This window comes from Echinops telfairi, unplaced genomic scaffold, assembly GCF_000313985.2.
Source record: "Echinops telfairi isolate 266 unplaced genomic scaffold, ASM31398v2 ScPeMD7_7407;HRSCAF=8445, whole genome shotgun sequence".
In the NCBI taxonomy this organism is placed as follows: Eukaryota; Metazoa; Chordata; class Mammalia; order Afrosoricida; family Tenrecidae; genus Echinops; species Echinops telfairi.
Genome location: NW_022111307.1, coordinates 6039093 through 6055937, shown reverse-complemented (window position 1 = coordinate 6055937; position 16845 = coordinate 6039093). Strand labels below are relative to the sequence as shown.

Sequence of the window (16845 nt, the reverse complement as noted above, 5' to 3'; positions counted from 1 at the left end):
GTGTGTCTATGAATTTGTTTCTCTGGTCTACCCAGACTAACACAACTATATATTTGACAAAAGAATGCATCGTTTCACATTCATTAAGATGACTGAGATGGGGCTGTGTGTCAGAGGAAGCCCCTACCCTCCACCCCCCGGGAAGTCATGCTTTAGCTGAGATCTGAAGTTAAGGCTGGGGGAGCATTTCCATCCAAGGAACAGCTCTGGGAAAAAGCCCTGTGGGGATGGAAGGCAGGGATGTCCACCAGGAATGAGGTCAGGTGACTGGTGCCCAGAGGGAGAGGCATGCAGGTGGGGACTGGGAAGGTGGGCAGAGACTAGACCACCCAAGCCCCTGCAGGCCATTTGAAGGATTTTTGCTTCTTGGAATTCAAAGAACAGGGGAAGCCCATTGTCACTCAGGAAAGGTCACTCAACTCCAGCTAGGGGAGAGCAGATCAGAGGGGGCAAAAGAGGGGAACTAGGGAGCACTGAGCAAGTGCAGAGCAACCACGTCATGGAAGGACCTCAAGAGTCATCCTTTTCACTGCTGTTCCTCTCTTTGGGACCATTCACTTGTGCAAAATAACCATTTCTCCACCCTCACGGTGTGTGTGGGGGTCTCTTTGTTTTGAATCGGTTTTATCACCGGTGTTCTCTGCAGATGAACTTTATCGCTGTCCCCCCAAAGCCACCGCTCTCCTCCCATCCCGGGGGTCTCCATGAAGGAGGCAGGATGTGGGAGGAGTTTCCCACAACAGGGGCAATGCCCCTTTGCTGTTCAGCAGCACCCCCTAGAGGTGACTTCTGGGGTGCCAGGCAGATCCGTGTCCATTGAAACCAAAGGAGAGGTGGGAAGTGGACCGGGCAGGTGTGTGCACTCCGAACCCTTTTTTCCTTCACTTTGCAGGTGGCGGCACCCACTATTCAGGGTCTAGACCTGGCCCTTCCCTGACTGCTCTTCCACTTGTTGCCCACATCCAATCCGTCCACCGCCCCTGCGCGCTCAATCTTCCAATGCCATCCAGAATCTCTCCGCTTCTCACCAGCTCCTCTGCTTCGCCCTGGTCCAGGTCACTGGTCACGCCTGGCTCGCGGTGACTCGTGTGTCAGAGTAGCATTGTCCTCCATAGGGTTTTTAAGAGTTAGTTCGTGGAAGTACACCACCAGGCCTTTCTTCCTTGCTGCCTTGGGTAGTCTCAAACTTCTACCCTTTGGGTCGGCAGCTGAGTGAACTAACCATTTACACGGTCCAGGGCCTGCCTCATACCTGGTCTCTTTTCTCTGACATGTCCTTGCTCGGTCCCAGACTATCCATGCCCTATGGCTCTCCCAGTCAAATAAGCCGTATTGCTACGCTGCAGCTTCGGTGACCTGGCCTTAGCCCCCAGACTTCACCCCCTGCCATTCTCCACTCACGCGCACAGTGTGCTTGCAGGTCACACTGGCCTTTTTGCTGTCTTCGCAGGCCAGGTCTGCTCCTTCCACAGGGCCTTTTGCACTTGCTGTTCCTTCCATCGGAAAGGCTTTTCCCTCAGGCCAGCACATGGTTCACACCTTCTTTGGGCCCGAAGTCAAGCCATCTTCTCTGCGAGGTCTTTGATGGCAGCCCATCCTCCAGCACCTCTGGGGCTCCTCTGGCCACCCGCAGACGGACCATGATCTTCCTTCTTGCTTGCTTGACTACCTGTGTCCTCCATACAGTAAATACGAGGGCCGGATCCTTGGCTCTGTGGGTCCTTGCTGTATCTCCAGGGCCTCTGAGAGAGCGCTGGCACAGAGGCAGGAGGACCTCAGAAGCCTGGATTCCGCCGTCTCTCTGGGCCAAGTCGCTGGTGCTGGTGTCCACCCTCACCTTGTCCTGTGTCGGTCCCACTCCTGCTGCTGTCTGGGCTCCCAGGGCTAGATCTTGACGATATGTCCTTCTCGTCCCAGGATTTCAGGGTCCACTTAGAGGGGAGGAATGTGTCCAAGGACCCACAGGCGCAGGCTACGCTGGACTGGCGGCCAGGTTGCTGACCCTGTGCACACCCTGTCTGCTGCCCTTCTCATAGAGGCGCATGCGGAGCGAGCCCAGAGTGGCCCTTTGTTCTGCGTGGAGCGACACTTCCTTCATGAGCTTTCAGGACTCACGTGCCCAGTTCTTCCAAGGGGCTTTGACCTGACTGCCTTTCTGTGAGCTCTCTGGCCTGTACTCCACACCACAGGCCTGGGGGGACCCCAGTGCTGCCTCCCTGCCACGGGCTGCCACTGCCCCCACCCCCACCCTGTGAGGTGGTTTTAAGATTAAAATAATTTTAAAACCGTTGCCTTTTCAAGAAGGCAGGGAGCATCTTCATAGAGGACAGCCTCTCTTGCTCCTCTGGGGCCCATGGGAGGCATTCACTCACACAGAGGGTCCCTCCCCAGGCTCGGCCCTGGCCGGGACCCACTACGAGCGTAATGACTTTACTCGGACCTTTTCATCTCCTGGGTGAATTATTTTCAAGAGAAACATTTTTGAGGCCGGACCTGCAATGAAAATGCTACATCTGGAGCTGTGGGCATCATTCCATTGTTCATTTCCGTTTTTTTGCGGCCCCTTCCCCCACTTAGTCAAGCCCTGGCTCCAGATGAACAAGACAGCTTTCCATTTCTCTCCCTCTTCAATGCCTTTCTGTTGGCTTCCTGTGCTTCCTCTAACCAAATGGTACAAGCTCTCCCGCCCCTTCTCACCGATGCAATCCAGAATCCAGCCGACTGTGCCATCTCCTCCGCAGGCCAGGACACGGAAGTCGGGGGTACCGTGGAAAAAGTTCAATCTGGGAAGTAGAAAAGAGGCGGAATGTCTTGCTTACTAGGCTGTGGTGGGCAGCTGACCCCTGCTGAGTCAGCCTCCTCTGCTCTCTGGGCGGGAGTTGGAGAGACCACTCATCCTCTAAGCCCACCACCCATTCAGCCAGGCCAGGGAGGAGGGAGGAATGTCCCGGGAGGGGCTGGTGTGCGAGGAGGAGCAGACTCAGTGTGAACTCAAACAGAAGAGGGTCTTCTAGACATTCTCTGTGATTTGTACAGAAGAACGCACATTTTGGCACTGATCTGACCAACTGCCCGCGTCTGGCTCCCTGTAGATGCTGCACCCTCTTTGTCCTTGCAGGCTCTCCCTGGGTGTGGTGTGCTGAACCGCCGGGGCTGGCCACCCACACGTGCAAGACCCTCTGTCCGCCAGACCCTTTTTACCTTTTAGAGGGGGGCTCTTAACCCCCGGTCTGCGAACCACCATGGAGTACAAACCAGAGGGCCAGGAATTTGGAGGGGCAAAAAAATTCCATTCCTCGCTTCCTCAGCTTCCAATGGAAATTCAACATTTCCTTCTATTATGAATGGATTACACTGTGATGTTGCCAGCAGTCGACATTCAAAGATACTTTTTAATTTTATTACAGTTGGGGCGCCATTGCATGATGTGCATCAAGACTGAATAAGACTGAATTTATGGTACTGATTAGGCCCATCTCTGGATCATACTATTCAATGTGCCAGGGAAGGACATCTATTCCAACTTAAAAAAATATATCAACAACCATTTTTCAATGTAACGAGTTCCTTTGTGAATCCTTTCACGCATTAAAGGAAAAAAAGCAAAACAAAAAATAAACCACTGTTCTGAGAAGAAGTTCATGGGCTTCAGCACAGCCACAGGGCTCCCGGCACAAAGAGGTTTAGAACAACTGCTTTAGCACAGATGTGGCCCGTCGAAGCTCCACCTTAGTGCCCTGCCCAGGCTGGTGGTCAGACAAGACCCCGGGCTCTCTGAGTCATTGCTGCCGCTGGGGGGACATCATCATTCTTGCTCTTTCCCGTCTCTCACAGACTCGGATCTCCTGTAGGAAGTACTTTCTGAAGGAGGGCCCTTCAGTCTGACAGCCTGTCCTACCATAGCCTGACCCTCACCCCATAGATGCTCGGGCCACGTCAGCACTGGGATGTAGTCAGCTGGTGTGTCACCAGAGCCAAGCCACTCGGGGGTGGACATGGCAAAGCTGAAGTCCCTGGGGATGCAAAGGACTGACACATTCAGCTGCTAACCGAAAAGCTGGCAGTGTGAGTCCGCCCACAGGTGCCTGCGAGGCAAGGCCTGGAGATCTACCTCTGAAAAATCAGCTGCTGACCCCCCACCCCACCCCCCAGCACAGTCTACCTGACGCGCAAGGGGTGTCCCTTAAGCAGCCGTTGTGTTGGTTTCTGGAGGCGAGGCTTGAATTCTGGGCCCAGGTATGGAAATACTTGGGAGGAGAGGGAGCTCCTGTGCTGCCAGGGGCTATCTTTAGGGAGCTGCTTTGAAACTGGGTTTGCAGGTGAACTGTGCGCTCAGGCTTCCTTCTCTCTCTAACGGGTTTGCACTGCCATTGCCTCAAATAACAGCTGTATGGCAGACAAGCGAGGTCAGTGACAGATTACTTTGTTGGGGGTGGGGGTGGTGGCTACTTCTGCCCCTCTGAGGGATCTTACTAAAACCCAGAGTGGACGTGATGGGTTAGGAGGCTGGCTGGGAAAGCCGAGCCCAGCTCTAGCAAATCCTGGGACAAAGTGCAGTCCCGGAACGCGCCAGCAGGTGTCACTAGCGCACTTGCATCCCCGGAGGAGCCTTGGCTCAGGTGTGGAAGTAGATCACTCAGGACCAGCTCCTGCCACCAGCAGGAACCCCAGGCAGGCTGTCCCTTTGCTGCGCTCTTTAACCCTCTACGAGTGAGCAGTGCAATAGCCAACGGGAGCAGAAGGGTCCGGGTAGTGGAACCTCCAGATTACATCACTGAGGAGACACAACTGGCTGAAGAGAAATTCATCACGACCGGCAATAGAACACATGGCAGAACTAGATTCCAAACCGCAGACCCACAACTCTTTTTCTCCTCCCTGCTCTTTCAGCCCGAAGCGATCAGCTCACAGAGACTTGCAAACAAGTAAAAACAGTTTAGCAGCCAGACCTCCGGGCAAACGAATGGCAGTGACAGTTCCCTCCTCTACGCTCACTGGCTTTTTCTGGGACCGAAGGGAGCTCCTGAGCCTTTTCAGGAGAACGCTGGAGAAGCTGGAGAAGCTGGAGAAGCACGTGGGAAAGAGGCATGATGGGAGTCCAGGGTGAGCGCCGAGGCAAAGCGCCAGAAAGATAGGGAAGCAGGAAGGTCGCTGTTCCAGCTGCCGGTAATGAATGGTGAGGGAGTGGGGGGTCAGGGGGGACAGGGACGGATGTAAAGAATGTAGCTCCATACCCTGGGGTAGGCCCCCCACCATCCAGGTTGAACACTTGTTTGGGGTTGAGCAGATAGTGGAATTTCCGAAGAATTCTATGGAACAAAAAAAGAAAGGGGGCGACAGAGGGGGAGAATGTCATCCTGGGAAGTTACATGGAGGGCAAGCACCTGTGAGCCCATCCACGCTGGGAATGAGGGCCTACTCCAATCAGTGAAGTCCTGCACACTCACCTGGAATCACCATGGCTTCACTTCCTGCTTCAGGTCACCCCGCGCCCCTGGGCTCTAACCTCCACCCCCGGGAGCATCCCCAGTGTAGCAATGACAGGGCAGAGGAACCCCGCGATCAGAACCCTGTTCTTCTAGGCCTCGCTCTCAACAGTCCCTCCTGTTCTGCGTTCTGTGGGCAGTACACAGGCATCAAAGAACCCGCTAGGACAGCGGTTCTCAACCTGTGGGTCGAGACCCCTTTGGGGGGGTCAAACGACCCTTTCACAGGGTCGCCTCTGAAAACACATCAGAAAACACAAATATTTCACAATATATAATTACATATTGTGTTCTGATTAGTCACTATGCTTGAATGATGTTGAATTTGTAACGATGAAAATACATGCCGCATATCAGATATTTACATGACGATTCATAACAGTAGCAAAATGACAGTTATGAAGTAACACTGAAAATAATTTTATGGTTGGGGTCACCACACTATGAGAAACTGTATCAAAGGGTTGCGGCATTAGGAAGGTTGAGAACCACTGCTAGGGGAAGGCTCCCCTTGCTCCCAGGAACAAGAGGGGTGCAGGAGGCCTGGGGCTGGCCAGGCCTGCGGGCCAGTGACTCTACATCGGCTCGGTCTCTAGGTGACTCGGGGTTGGGGGTGGTGTTTTGTCACCTGGACTGGGGTAGGAGTCCTTCTGGTTTCTTGTTTTAACCTTACTTATTATTATTTTTTAAACTGGATTCTAGATTGTGCATATCCATCCATCACTTCAGAGCTGGACAGGGGGCAAAAGCCCTTTCCCACATTCTCCCTCTTGCCTCCCACTTGCTGAGAGCCCCCCCCCCTCCCCCCCGTAGACTAGGCATTCCCTCCACTGCTGAGGGCAGTTTTGGCTTCTCAGAGGTGGGGCAGGCCAGCAGGTCCCAGTCAGGGGAGTCCTGCCACATCTCCCACATCCTGGGGGAAAGACCTGGGGGCTAGGAAGGAAGCAGGCATCACCGACTGGGGCTGACCCCCTGGAGCCTTACTGCTGGCCCATGGGACAGGGGCTGGGAGCAGCACTTTGGCCCTTTTAATCCTTACACCACCCATAGGAGAGGGGACACAATCACCCCTGTTTTACAGAGGCGGAAACTGAGGCAGGGGGAGGTTAAGTTCACTGGATCAGTCATGAAGTGGTTTAAGTGGCAGGGCTGGGATTTGAACCCAGGGCTGGCCTGTCTCCACAGTCTACTCAGCTTCAGTTGAGGGGAGGGCCCAAATGAGATTATCCTAGCCTCTTGAGTTCGAAGAAGACAACATACCTTTCTCCTTGTCTGCCTCCACTCTTGGGGTTCACAAAGACCAGCAGGGGGTGGGTTCCCGGGTTGGGGATGATCTGGTACTGAGAAAGTAAAAGGAAAGGATGTGAGCTCTGCTTCATCGTGGGCGAAGGCAGGTTCTGGGCATGGTGGTAGGGAAGCGGCCGGGCACGGCAAGAGGTGAGGAGGTGAGGCTGGTCGCAGGCGACGTTCTGAGGACCTACACGGAGAGTCCACAGTTCGAGCGACCTTTTCAGTGTTGCTAATGGGGACAAGGACAAGGGTTTGGGGTCACGATCAGAAGTGGAGCGATGGCTCAATGACAGTCGCAGCACAGAATTCGGTTTCGTGAGGGACACCACCATCTCAGAAATCTTAGGCGGTATGGCTGTCTGGTCCTACAGGTAAACGAACCACTCCTCATAGGGTTAACTGTCCCTGCCAGCCCTGTGTCTTCCAAACCTGCATTTCCAGCTCCAGTTTCCTTCCTGAGCTCTGCATATACACCCCACCCCCCTTTAGGTGTTGCATCTATTTTAATCATAGAAATATGTTTCTCAATGTCCTTCCACTCGATGCCTCACCGTTTGTACAAACTTGACATGCCCCACACTTGATCTATTGTTTTACCCCATGAAAATGGCCTTCACATTGGGTTTCCTGCTTCTGCTAAAGATAGTACTACTCGTCCATTTACCCGGGGGGTGGGGGGCTGGGGTGGGAGGTGGGGAGCACTGGCGGTGCTGTCAGGCAAGCAGCCGACTGCTCTCGGCAAGCCCGGTGGTTCAATGCCACACGGCATCCCAAGGGAGAAAGATGAGGCTGAGTCGGAAGGGACATGATGGCAGTGGGTGGGTGGGGGTTGGTTTTTATGCAGGAACACACCGTCTCCCTGATTTCCCCACTGGCGTGCCCCATGACTTCGGGCAGCCTTCTCAACACTTCCACCGCCCTGATGCTGCTCAGGTTACCCCGTTCACTTCTGTACCAGTTCCTGGACTTCCACATCAAGCACGCCCAGAGGATAGAACCCACTTCTCTGAACACACTCAAGGGCTTTCCACAGTCCCCTCACACGGCCCCGCTCTCTCTCCATGACCCCTTGCTCGCAGCTGCCTGTCTTGGGCATCCCCACCTCGACGCTCGGCTCCTACTTCCTGCTGCTTCTCCCCGCCACTGAGTGAACCCCGACTCATGGTGACCTGGCAGGACAGGGCAGAACGTCCCCTGTGCGTTTCCACGATGGTAACTCTTTTTAAAAAAATCATTTTATTAGGGGCTCATACAACTCCTATCACAATCCATACATACATCAATCGTGTAAAGCACATTTGTACATTCATTGCCCTCATCATTCTCAAAACATTTGCTCTCCACTTAAGCCCTTGGCATCAGCTCATTTTTACCCCTCCCTCCCCGCTCCCCACTCCCTCATGAATCCTTGATAATTTATAAATTATTACTTTGTCATATCTTACACTGTCCATGTCTCCCTTCACCCAATAAAGTTCTTTCTTATACCTACATGAGTGTCACTGATTTTGTTTCTCTAGACAGCCCAGCCTAAAACACCAAGTTAAAAAATACAAACAAAAAACTCCAGAGCATGGGTTGCTGGTTTCTTAGATATACATTTGAGGATTAAGAAAAATGTGTCTTCATTCTGTAAGATCATGTTCCAGAGACAGCTTGGCAGTCTTGGAACAGCATGTCTGTGTTCAGGCCACACTGTTATTATTATTTAAAGATGTCTACAAGTGGACATTTTGTGTAATTTGTCCCTAAAGAAAGAGAGATGGTCACTCAGGCAGCGTGGGATCAACCGGCCTCTAGCCTCACCGCTTGCGTCCAATGTAGTGTTTGAAAACATGTCCGAAGGCTGAAATAAAGTACCTTCCTGAGAGGCATAACAGACCAGGTGAGAAAGCAGAGGTTCTAGAATCCAAACTCTCCTCCCTGGCACAGCTGGGACTTAATTATCAATTTATTTTTATTAGTTGCTGGGATTTAATACATGTATCACATCATTCCCAATTTCAATCACATCAAGTAGCATGTGCAATTGCTACCACCATCAGTTTCCAAGCATTCTTTTTCTTCAGGGACTTCTTGACATTGTCTCCCTTTGGATGGCCCCGCCCCCAACACTGTACCCCCGCCCACCCCGGCCCCCTTATTCTACTTGCTATTTCTCTAGAATCATCGATCTTAGATTTCATGCACTGAAAAACGGAAGAGCATTATTTAACACACGTCAAGAGGGCGACCTCCATTGACATACACCACCGAGATACACTCTAAAAGGAACAAACAAAAACCGAAGAAAACAATACAAACCAAAAATACAGAAAATTCTGGAAACCAGATCAGGGCCAGCCTGCATCACAGGAGGGACCTACTGACAAAGTTTTAACTGTTGACGTCAGATTGATGCCTTTGATCTCCTATACTCTTCTTTCCCAAGCACTCTGTTTAGTGACCACGTTCCTCCCTTCCCTTGATTTTAGATGGGGGATTCTCTGGAGTCTTATTTCCCAAGTGGTTCACCCACTGAATCTTGGGCTCCCACTGTCATCCATTGCCGTCTGCAAACCGGATCCTCACCATTTAGGCTCTGGTACTCACGAGACCGATTTATCATGAGAAATTCAGACTTGAGGCTGGTGGACGTACCTGCATTACAAGGTCGCCTTTGGCGGACGCACTGCCCTCAGATTTCCCGCACTGCCTGTCCTGGGAGAAGAGAGAAGCATCTTTTGGGAAAAGGAATGGTTAATATTGAAGCAAGAGTCCAGAACCAAAAAACAGAAGGCTGTCTAAGGGAGGGGAGGGGCTTTCCAAAGTGGGGACTTGGGAGCAAAGAAAAGGAATGTTCCTCTCTGGATTTCGAGACTCGCTGTAAGTTTAACTGTGGGACCCTGGCAAGGGACAGGGGGGAGTGCGGGGACACTGACTCAGCAGAAACCTCTACTGCTGACTGAGAAGCTGAGCTTTTGTTTGCTTTGCTTGTAGTTAGTCCCCCCCCCCCCCGCCCCCCATTTGTTATTTATTTGATTGAGGTCATATACAGTCACGTGCTCAAGTCTCAGGGGTGCAGCTGGTTGAGGGTTTATACATGCACACAGCCCTGTAAGAACGACCCTTTCAAGCACGACCCCATTCAGACTCTCCAAACCTGCTTTCTGAATGCCATACCTGGGGACCACGGGCCGTGACTTCACCTGAGTGATCTGTTGTTTTCAAGATGCTCCATATTTTTACCTCTTGCACTTTGTTCTTTTTCACGGTAACACAGTGTTCCGTTGTATGAATACACTTCCATGTATTTACCCTTCCCTCCATTTACAATCGGTATGAATAATGCTACCGTGACCACTTTTGTGCAGCATTCTATCTATTGGTGTTTGAAATACTCATGGCCCTCAGGTATGTGCAAAGGAGGGGACTTGTTGGGACAAAGAAGGGTGGATGCATTTGAATGACAGTGTTGGAGAAGAAGATCAAAGTGACCATGCGTGGCCAGAAGGACAAAAGCACCCGTGCTGGCCGACAGCCAACCAGGAGGCTCCTTCGGAGCCAGGGTGGCGAGGCTTCAGCTCACGGGGTTGGCCACGCTGTCAGGAGAGACCACTCCTTGGAGAAGGAGGTCATCCTAAAGGAGAGGGCCGCCCAGGAGAGCCACTTTAACAGTGGCTGCATCGATGGGCTCAGACCTGACACCACTTTTGAGGCTGGCACAGGACCTGGCAGTGCTGTGGTGTTGTGCACCTCACAGTAACAGCAGTCTGTGTACTTCCACTGAGTTAATGAGCCTGCCAAATGGCGTGTCTTAGCTTTTGCAGAAGCAACAGCTGGTGGAGTCGACGGTAAGACGGAGGCGTCAGTGGGCCCTGGCCCCGCTCTCAGACGCGAGGAGAAGGAAGCACTGGGTGCTTGGTTTTAAGAATGGAGTCTTCGACTCAGGAGCCAAGAGAACGTCTTAGGTGGGAATGAAAATTCAGTCCAATTTCATGACGTGTTAGTTTCCCAAGGGGCCTGGGACACCCACTTGGAAATCCCGAGGCAGAGGGAGCTCCCAGGCCGAGAGAGGTCGCCCGTGGCGCCGCGGGAGGCCTGCGCATGTGCGTGGTGTCCCCGGCTCCTGGGCTGCGTGCAGCCTGCAGGGTGCTGGCACTGTCCTGCTCTCTTGCTCTGCCCTTTTCAGAGCCTCGCGAGTGGTGGCTGGCACCGGAAGCAGTTCAGCCAGAGGCGTTTTCCCTGAGCATCCGGCTCCTGCCGCCCTGACCTCTGCTATGGTAACACACACGCAAGCCTGAGAGCTGCGCGGAGACCTCCCGGGAGGGGAGCGGGGGCTGCCCCCGCTCTACACCTGGAAGGTGGACCGTGAGGAACCGGGCCCGGGGGTACATACCCGGGTGATGGGGCAGATGGAGGTGGGCAGCAAAATATGGTCTCGGAGTTCTCCGCCATCACACACAGTGGACAGCTCACATTTGCGGTGAAACTGGGAGGAAAGAGCGAAGATGAGAGTGGGGAAAGGGCCCGGGAAAGGTGAGAGGCTGCCCGGGAGGCCTGCCCTCTGGTGTGTGCTTGTGTGCCAGTCTAGGGGCCCCACATGGGCTGTGGGTAGCGAAGGAGACCACAGTGCTGGCCGTGGCTGCTGGAGCAGATCAGTCCCGTCCCCCACCCCACTCCCCGCCATCCCCCAAGAGGCACTGTGGCACCCCCTTCGGAGAGCTGCCCTGTCGAGTCTCTGAGACTCTGAAAGCAGACGGACAAGCTTCCTGGGGGATGGAAGCAACCCCAGTGCCTCCACTTCTGCAGTCCGGGTGGGAGAAGCCTCCGGCTCCAGGGGCCGGGCAGGGACCCCAAGTTGGCTTTGCAGGCAGTCAGACAGCTCAGGGGCTGTCGGTGGCACTCTGGGTTTCCAGAGGGGGCTGGGCTCCGGCTCCCACTGCAGCAGCAAGGGTGCTCCTGGGCATGGCTGTGATGTGGCTCTAAGGGTGTGTCTTTGGGAGGGCACCCTGCCTCTGCCTCCGTGTCAGGGGAGCCTGGCATCTCCTTCTCTCCTTCTCTGACAGTGGCCTGGCCCCTGGTGATGCCCGGCCACAGGCAGTCCGTGGTTCAGCTGCAGCCCTGGGCTGCCGACACACACGCACACACACACCACACACGTAAGTGGCTGCTAGCCACTTCTCCAGCAGCCCTGGCTGCCTGGTTTGGGGTGCCCGCTCTCTGGGCAGCTGGGACCTTTGCTGGAAGCACTGTTAGACTCAGGGCTTTGGGCGGTGGGAGGCTCTGGGGCCCTCCGCAGCCTCGCTCCCCTGGCTGTGCACATGCCCTCTGGTAGGGTGCCCATCGCTCCCCTGACGTCGCTGGGGCAAAACCAGGCTCCAAGGAGCCAGAGCTGCCTGGACGCCAACCCACCGTCATCCGGCACCACACGCAGTGCCGCGCGGTGACACTCTGGTAGCACTTGATACTTTTGCGGCACCGGTCACACTTGACGGAGGAGTTCCCTTCCACCCACGCGTGCTGCATCACCTGCGGGCGGGAAGGGACAGACACAGGGAAGGCCGCAGACCACGCCCCGCGCCCCGCACCCGGGGCCGAGCGCTGGAAGCAGAGCCTGGGCGATAGCGTGCTAATCAAGAGACAAGAAGCCACTGCGCACGGCTCTGCCTAGCTCTTGCGCCCTGGCAGGCAAGCTTCTCAGCAACGTCTTGTCTGGCAGTCCATCTCTGTGTCCTGCTCGTGCGCGCCCCCTTCTGGAGGTGCAGGGAAAGGCCGGGGACCAAACAGGCACTTCGGAACCTCTCTGCGCCTATGCAAAAATGGGCAAAGTATGCCCCCACCTCTGAGAGGGCCCTTCTGGAACAGCGCCTACCGTTCGGAGGCCTCCCTTCCCTTCCTGCCTCCTGTAGGTCACGGACTGTATGCCTCCACTGTGCAGGTAAGCTACCTGGGACCGCAGGGAAGCCCAAAGCCGACCCCATACAGCAGGCCAAATAAATTAGGGTCTGTGGCAGTTACATAATCTCCTGTCAACTTGCGAAGGGGTAGAGTCTAGCCTGTCGATCAGGTCACAACTTGATGACCTCATTTGGAGGAGCTATGGAGACAAATAGCTCAATGGAGGCCATACCTACACTCTCTGCTTCTTAATCGTGTTGATAAGTCACAGGGAGCTATGCGGATGCAGCCAGAGCCCTGGAGCTGGAGGAGCCACATGGAGACCCCTGCCAGTGCTGAGATGCTTTACCGCCACTGGATCCCCAAGACTTTCCACCCACCAGCCTGTGATGTTCCTGCATTCAGCATCATTGCATGTGTCGCGTGAGTCTGAAGAGGAACTTACAGACTGAGATTAGCTATATGGGCTAATAGCAGACTTATGAGTTGATCTGGACTGGGCTGGGATGTTTTCTTAATATACAATTCCTTTTTATATTAAGCTCTTTCTTATACACATGAGTCTCCTTAGATTTGTTTCTCTAGTCAACCCAGACTAACATAAGGTCTCTAGGAGGTGGGGCCCATCACTTGTACACGTTAAAGTACTCTTGGTGACGATAATGTGTGTCCATGGTTCACACTCACTCCAGCAGGAAATCTGACCCAAAGTCCCCCAAATAGGAAGGGCTCTGACCAGCAGCTTTCCCACCTCTCCGATGGCCCCAGGAGCCCAGGAAGTTGGGAAGCACACGGACATGTGTGTGTATGTGTGAGATGCCTGGGTGACAGCAGCTGGGTGGTGACACTGTTATTTAGGGCACGAGCCCTCAGCAGAGCGCTCTCTCCAGGACATCTCTGGAAATTCTGCCAAGGAGCCGAACAGAATGGGACTGTGGGAGAGTCCAGGGCAAGGCCTGGAGTGTCCAATGACAAGTATGATATTAATATCCCAGGAAAGACGTGCATGGCAATATTCCTGTCTGGATTCAATAAAAGGAAATGCTTCAAGTTAGGTAGGAATTGAGTTACTGATGTGTCATTAGTGGGTAGCATCTAACCTTCTACCTCTGAGCATGCCAAGAACCCAGGCGATGTGTCAGCTCGACTAAGATGATCATGCAGAGAGGAAGTAAAAGAGGCCGCAGGGAGGTTAAGTGACTGGCCCCATGCTACATGGTGGCCAAGTGGCCAAGCAGGCCTTCTGACTCCAAGCCTAGGGATCTTCTGCACACACACGCTGCCTTCTCTGTCCTCTTCTGAAAGCAGAAGGGATGGGGAGGGACTTGGGTTGTCTGGCAGGATCAGAGGGTTGTGAACATGCCCTGCTGCCCCTCTGGTGCCTGTCCATTCAGTGCGTGGCAGGTGGCCAGAGTACGGGCTCACCGCGCAGCTGGGTGCCCTGGGTCCTGGTGAAGGCATGTGCATGGAGGGGAGGTGCATGGGTAAGGGGTGGCTGGTGTGGACGAAGCCGTGCAACATCTCAATGGGGCATGCACGCAGGTTCTTAGAGAGAACTTCCTCTCTCAGAAGTCCTTTCTGGGAGGACTGGGTACCACTCACATTGCTAAACACCTCCCTCCTGACAGATTCCTCAATGGGATCTCACCTCTGTAGGAGCTGAGTGCCTTCCGCTGCAAATTTTGGGGAATGCCTATTTCCTGGCACTGAATAAAACCACTTAACAGCCAAAATAGCCATGCTAGGACCTGCTCACTCAGACTCTCTGCCATCGGCTCGGTTCTGACTCACTGTGAACCTAGAGGGCAGAACTGCTGGACAGGAGGAACCCTGCCGCGGGTTTCTGAGGTCTAATTCCTTAGGAGAGTGGAAAACCTCATCTTCTCCCAAGGTGGTTTTGAACTGCTGACTTTGTGCTCAGCAGCCTGACTGGGAACCCATCGCACCCCCAGGGCTCCCTGCGGGTGGTGTCCGTGGCTGAGCGCTTGGCTGCTACATGAGAGGCTGGTGACTCACGTCTAGAGGTGCCTCAGAAGGAAGGCCTGGAGAACGACTCCTCAGAGATCAGCCTCTGGAGCACGGTTCTACCCTGACACACGTGAGGTCACCGTGAGTCCAGGTGACTCCATCGCAGCTGTTTCTTTATTTCCACTTACGTTTTACTTAGTGGCCAGTTTAGAAACACAGGTGCCACCTCCACCCCTCCCCCACCTGTGTCCTCCCCAATGTCCCCATCACAAGTCCCAGTGGTGGTACCTCCCAACGATCTCTCAAGCACTCCTTCATATCCTGTAGCTTATCCTGGGTGAGAGCTAACAAACTCAACGTGGGAATGCACAGCTGGCCCCGGGACTTCGCTTCCTCAGCAGATGGGAGCACAGGGAGGGCATGAGCCCGGGCTAGTCACAGGCGCCTCAGAGACGCACTGTCTTTTCCACTACGATCGGAGCGATGAGCATAATTCACAAACCCAGAATGTTCATTGCCTTAAAGCGCTCCAGCGGCCGTCTTAGCTGCAGAGCAAAGCCCTCAGTGGCCTCACCCGGTCTCCCTCAGGCTGGCTCTCAGAGCACGGCTCTTGCTACTTCCCTTTAAGCGTCCTCTATCTCAGACACACCAGTGTGGAGCCCAGAATCAGTCACATCTTCAGGGGTTCTCGGTCACACCCCGTGGAGTTGTCCTGATTGTGGTTCGAACACAACTCAGATGCTTCCTTTGGGAAATCTTTTCTTCCATGGTCTTTCACCCGTCCCTACCCCACCCCAGACATGGCCTGCACCTCATGACTCTGTACTCTGGGGCCATGTTTGCTCGAGAGATGGCATAGGTCTTAAGCAGGCTAGGGACCACCTCTCATGACCTGCATACCCTACTGTAGATCCTGGTGCACAGGAGGCACCGGAGAGACGCTGAATGGCTCAATGGATGAAAGGGATGGCTTACGAAAGGTTCTCAAAGCAGAGAGTGGACTGGATAGGCGTTCACACCCCGTTGGGGCCCAGTCTGTGGTGGTGGCCATCCCGCCCGGGACCAGCGTGGTTGTCAAGGCAATGGATGAACAAGGCAATGGACATCACTCACCTCGCCGCCCCGTTTGGCTTTTGAATACGTTTTGACACACCCAGGGATGTTTTTGGACACACAGCGTTGGTGTACAGTGTATTTGCAGTCTGCAAAGGAAGGTACATAAGTACTAAGACGAGTGCTAATTAGGAGCCATTCTAAGAAAGTGGAAGCCACCTCCCAACCCAAGAGGGGCTGTGCCACCCTCCGGGCGGGCGTCATACAGGGACAGCCTCGCCTATGGAAATTCAACAACAGACTTTCCAATGGTTTGCTGGGAAGAGAGCCCAAAGTTATCTCCCAAACAGCCTTCTGTCCACCTCCGCTCAGTACACTGGCTTCCACGTGGGCAGCAAAGGCCGCCGGAAAAACAGCTCCAGAAAGACGCTTGTCCCTTAAGGGCAGTGTCATTGTCCTGGTCATGCCAGTGGCACAGTATCCATGTCAGGGGCGGTGAGTGGATGGAAAGGGCGGGGGGTTTTGGAGGTGGGCCTGGGTCTGAATTCTAGCTCTGCCCTTTGTCCTTGCTCCTACGCTCTTGGGTAAATGGCTCCCCCCCTCTGTGAGCATTGGGGTTTCCATCTGTACAGTGGGAATCGAAGTGCCTCTCTCACAGGGGATTTGCAAGATGTAATGAGCTAATTTGTGCACAGCACCGCGCATCTGTGTCACAGTAGCTATTCTGCTAACCACTATAATAGTTGTAACGATTACTGGTCCTCATGGCTGGGGGACCAGCAGAGGCCCACAGGCCTGGACCGCAGCAGGATGAGAGTAGTCTAAAGGGAGTGGGTGAGGCCTGGGTCTGAATGGACCCGGGGCAGCCGGGGGGTGGGAGGTGGGGTGTACGTGGAGGGCACCTTGTTTAGCTGCTGAGGCTTGCTCTTGGTGGACACTGGGCCCAGTTCTGCTACGAAGAAAGACTGGTGGCAGAGGCTGCCTGCTAACTCCCATGTGCATGTTTGCTGAGACCCCTTGGCACTCTGCCCTGCACCCAGGGAGCTTCCCACAGCACCAGCTCCTCCATCTGAGTGTCTGCTGTCTGCAGGGTGGGGTAGCCCTTTCTCAGGAGAGCAGTCCCCCGTTCCTGTGCACAGGCGACCTTCTATCCACCTCACCTCTGCTT

The 16845-nt window shown here is 54.2% G+C and overlaps 1 protein-coding gene across 3 annotated transcripts in view; it reads right to left on the bottom strand.

Annotated features, from left to right (window-relative positions):
* The window catches only part of DGKG (diacylglycerol kinase gamma), a 285515-nt gene that overhangs the window by 144223 nt on the left and 124447 nt on the right, over nt 1-16845 (bottom strand). For 2 of the 3 annotated variants that reach the window (XM_045296401.1, XM_045296402.1), the window contains 7 exons: nt 15738-15826; nt 12171-12287; nt 11155-11247; nt 9417-9476; nt 6747-6826; nt 5235-5309; nt 2698-2783 (listed from right to left, as the gene is read on the bottom strand). In XM_045296401.1, the coding sequence (XP_045152336.1) occupies nt 2698-2783; nt 5235-5309; nt 6747-6826; nt 9417-9476; nt 11155-11247; nt 12171-12287; nt 15738-15826 (600 nt within the window). Of the gene's footprint in view, nt 1-2697; nt 2784-5234; nt 5310-6746; nt 6827-9416; nt 9477-11154; nt 11248-12170; nt 12288-15737; nt 15827-16845 lie in introns of those variants that run through there. The other variant, XM_045296403.1, reaches the window with a different exon arrangement.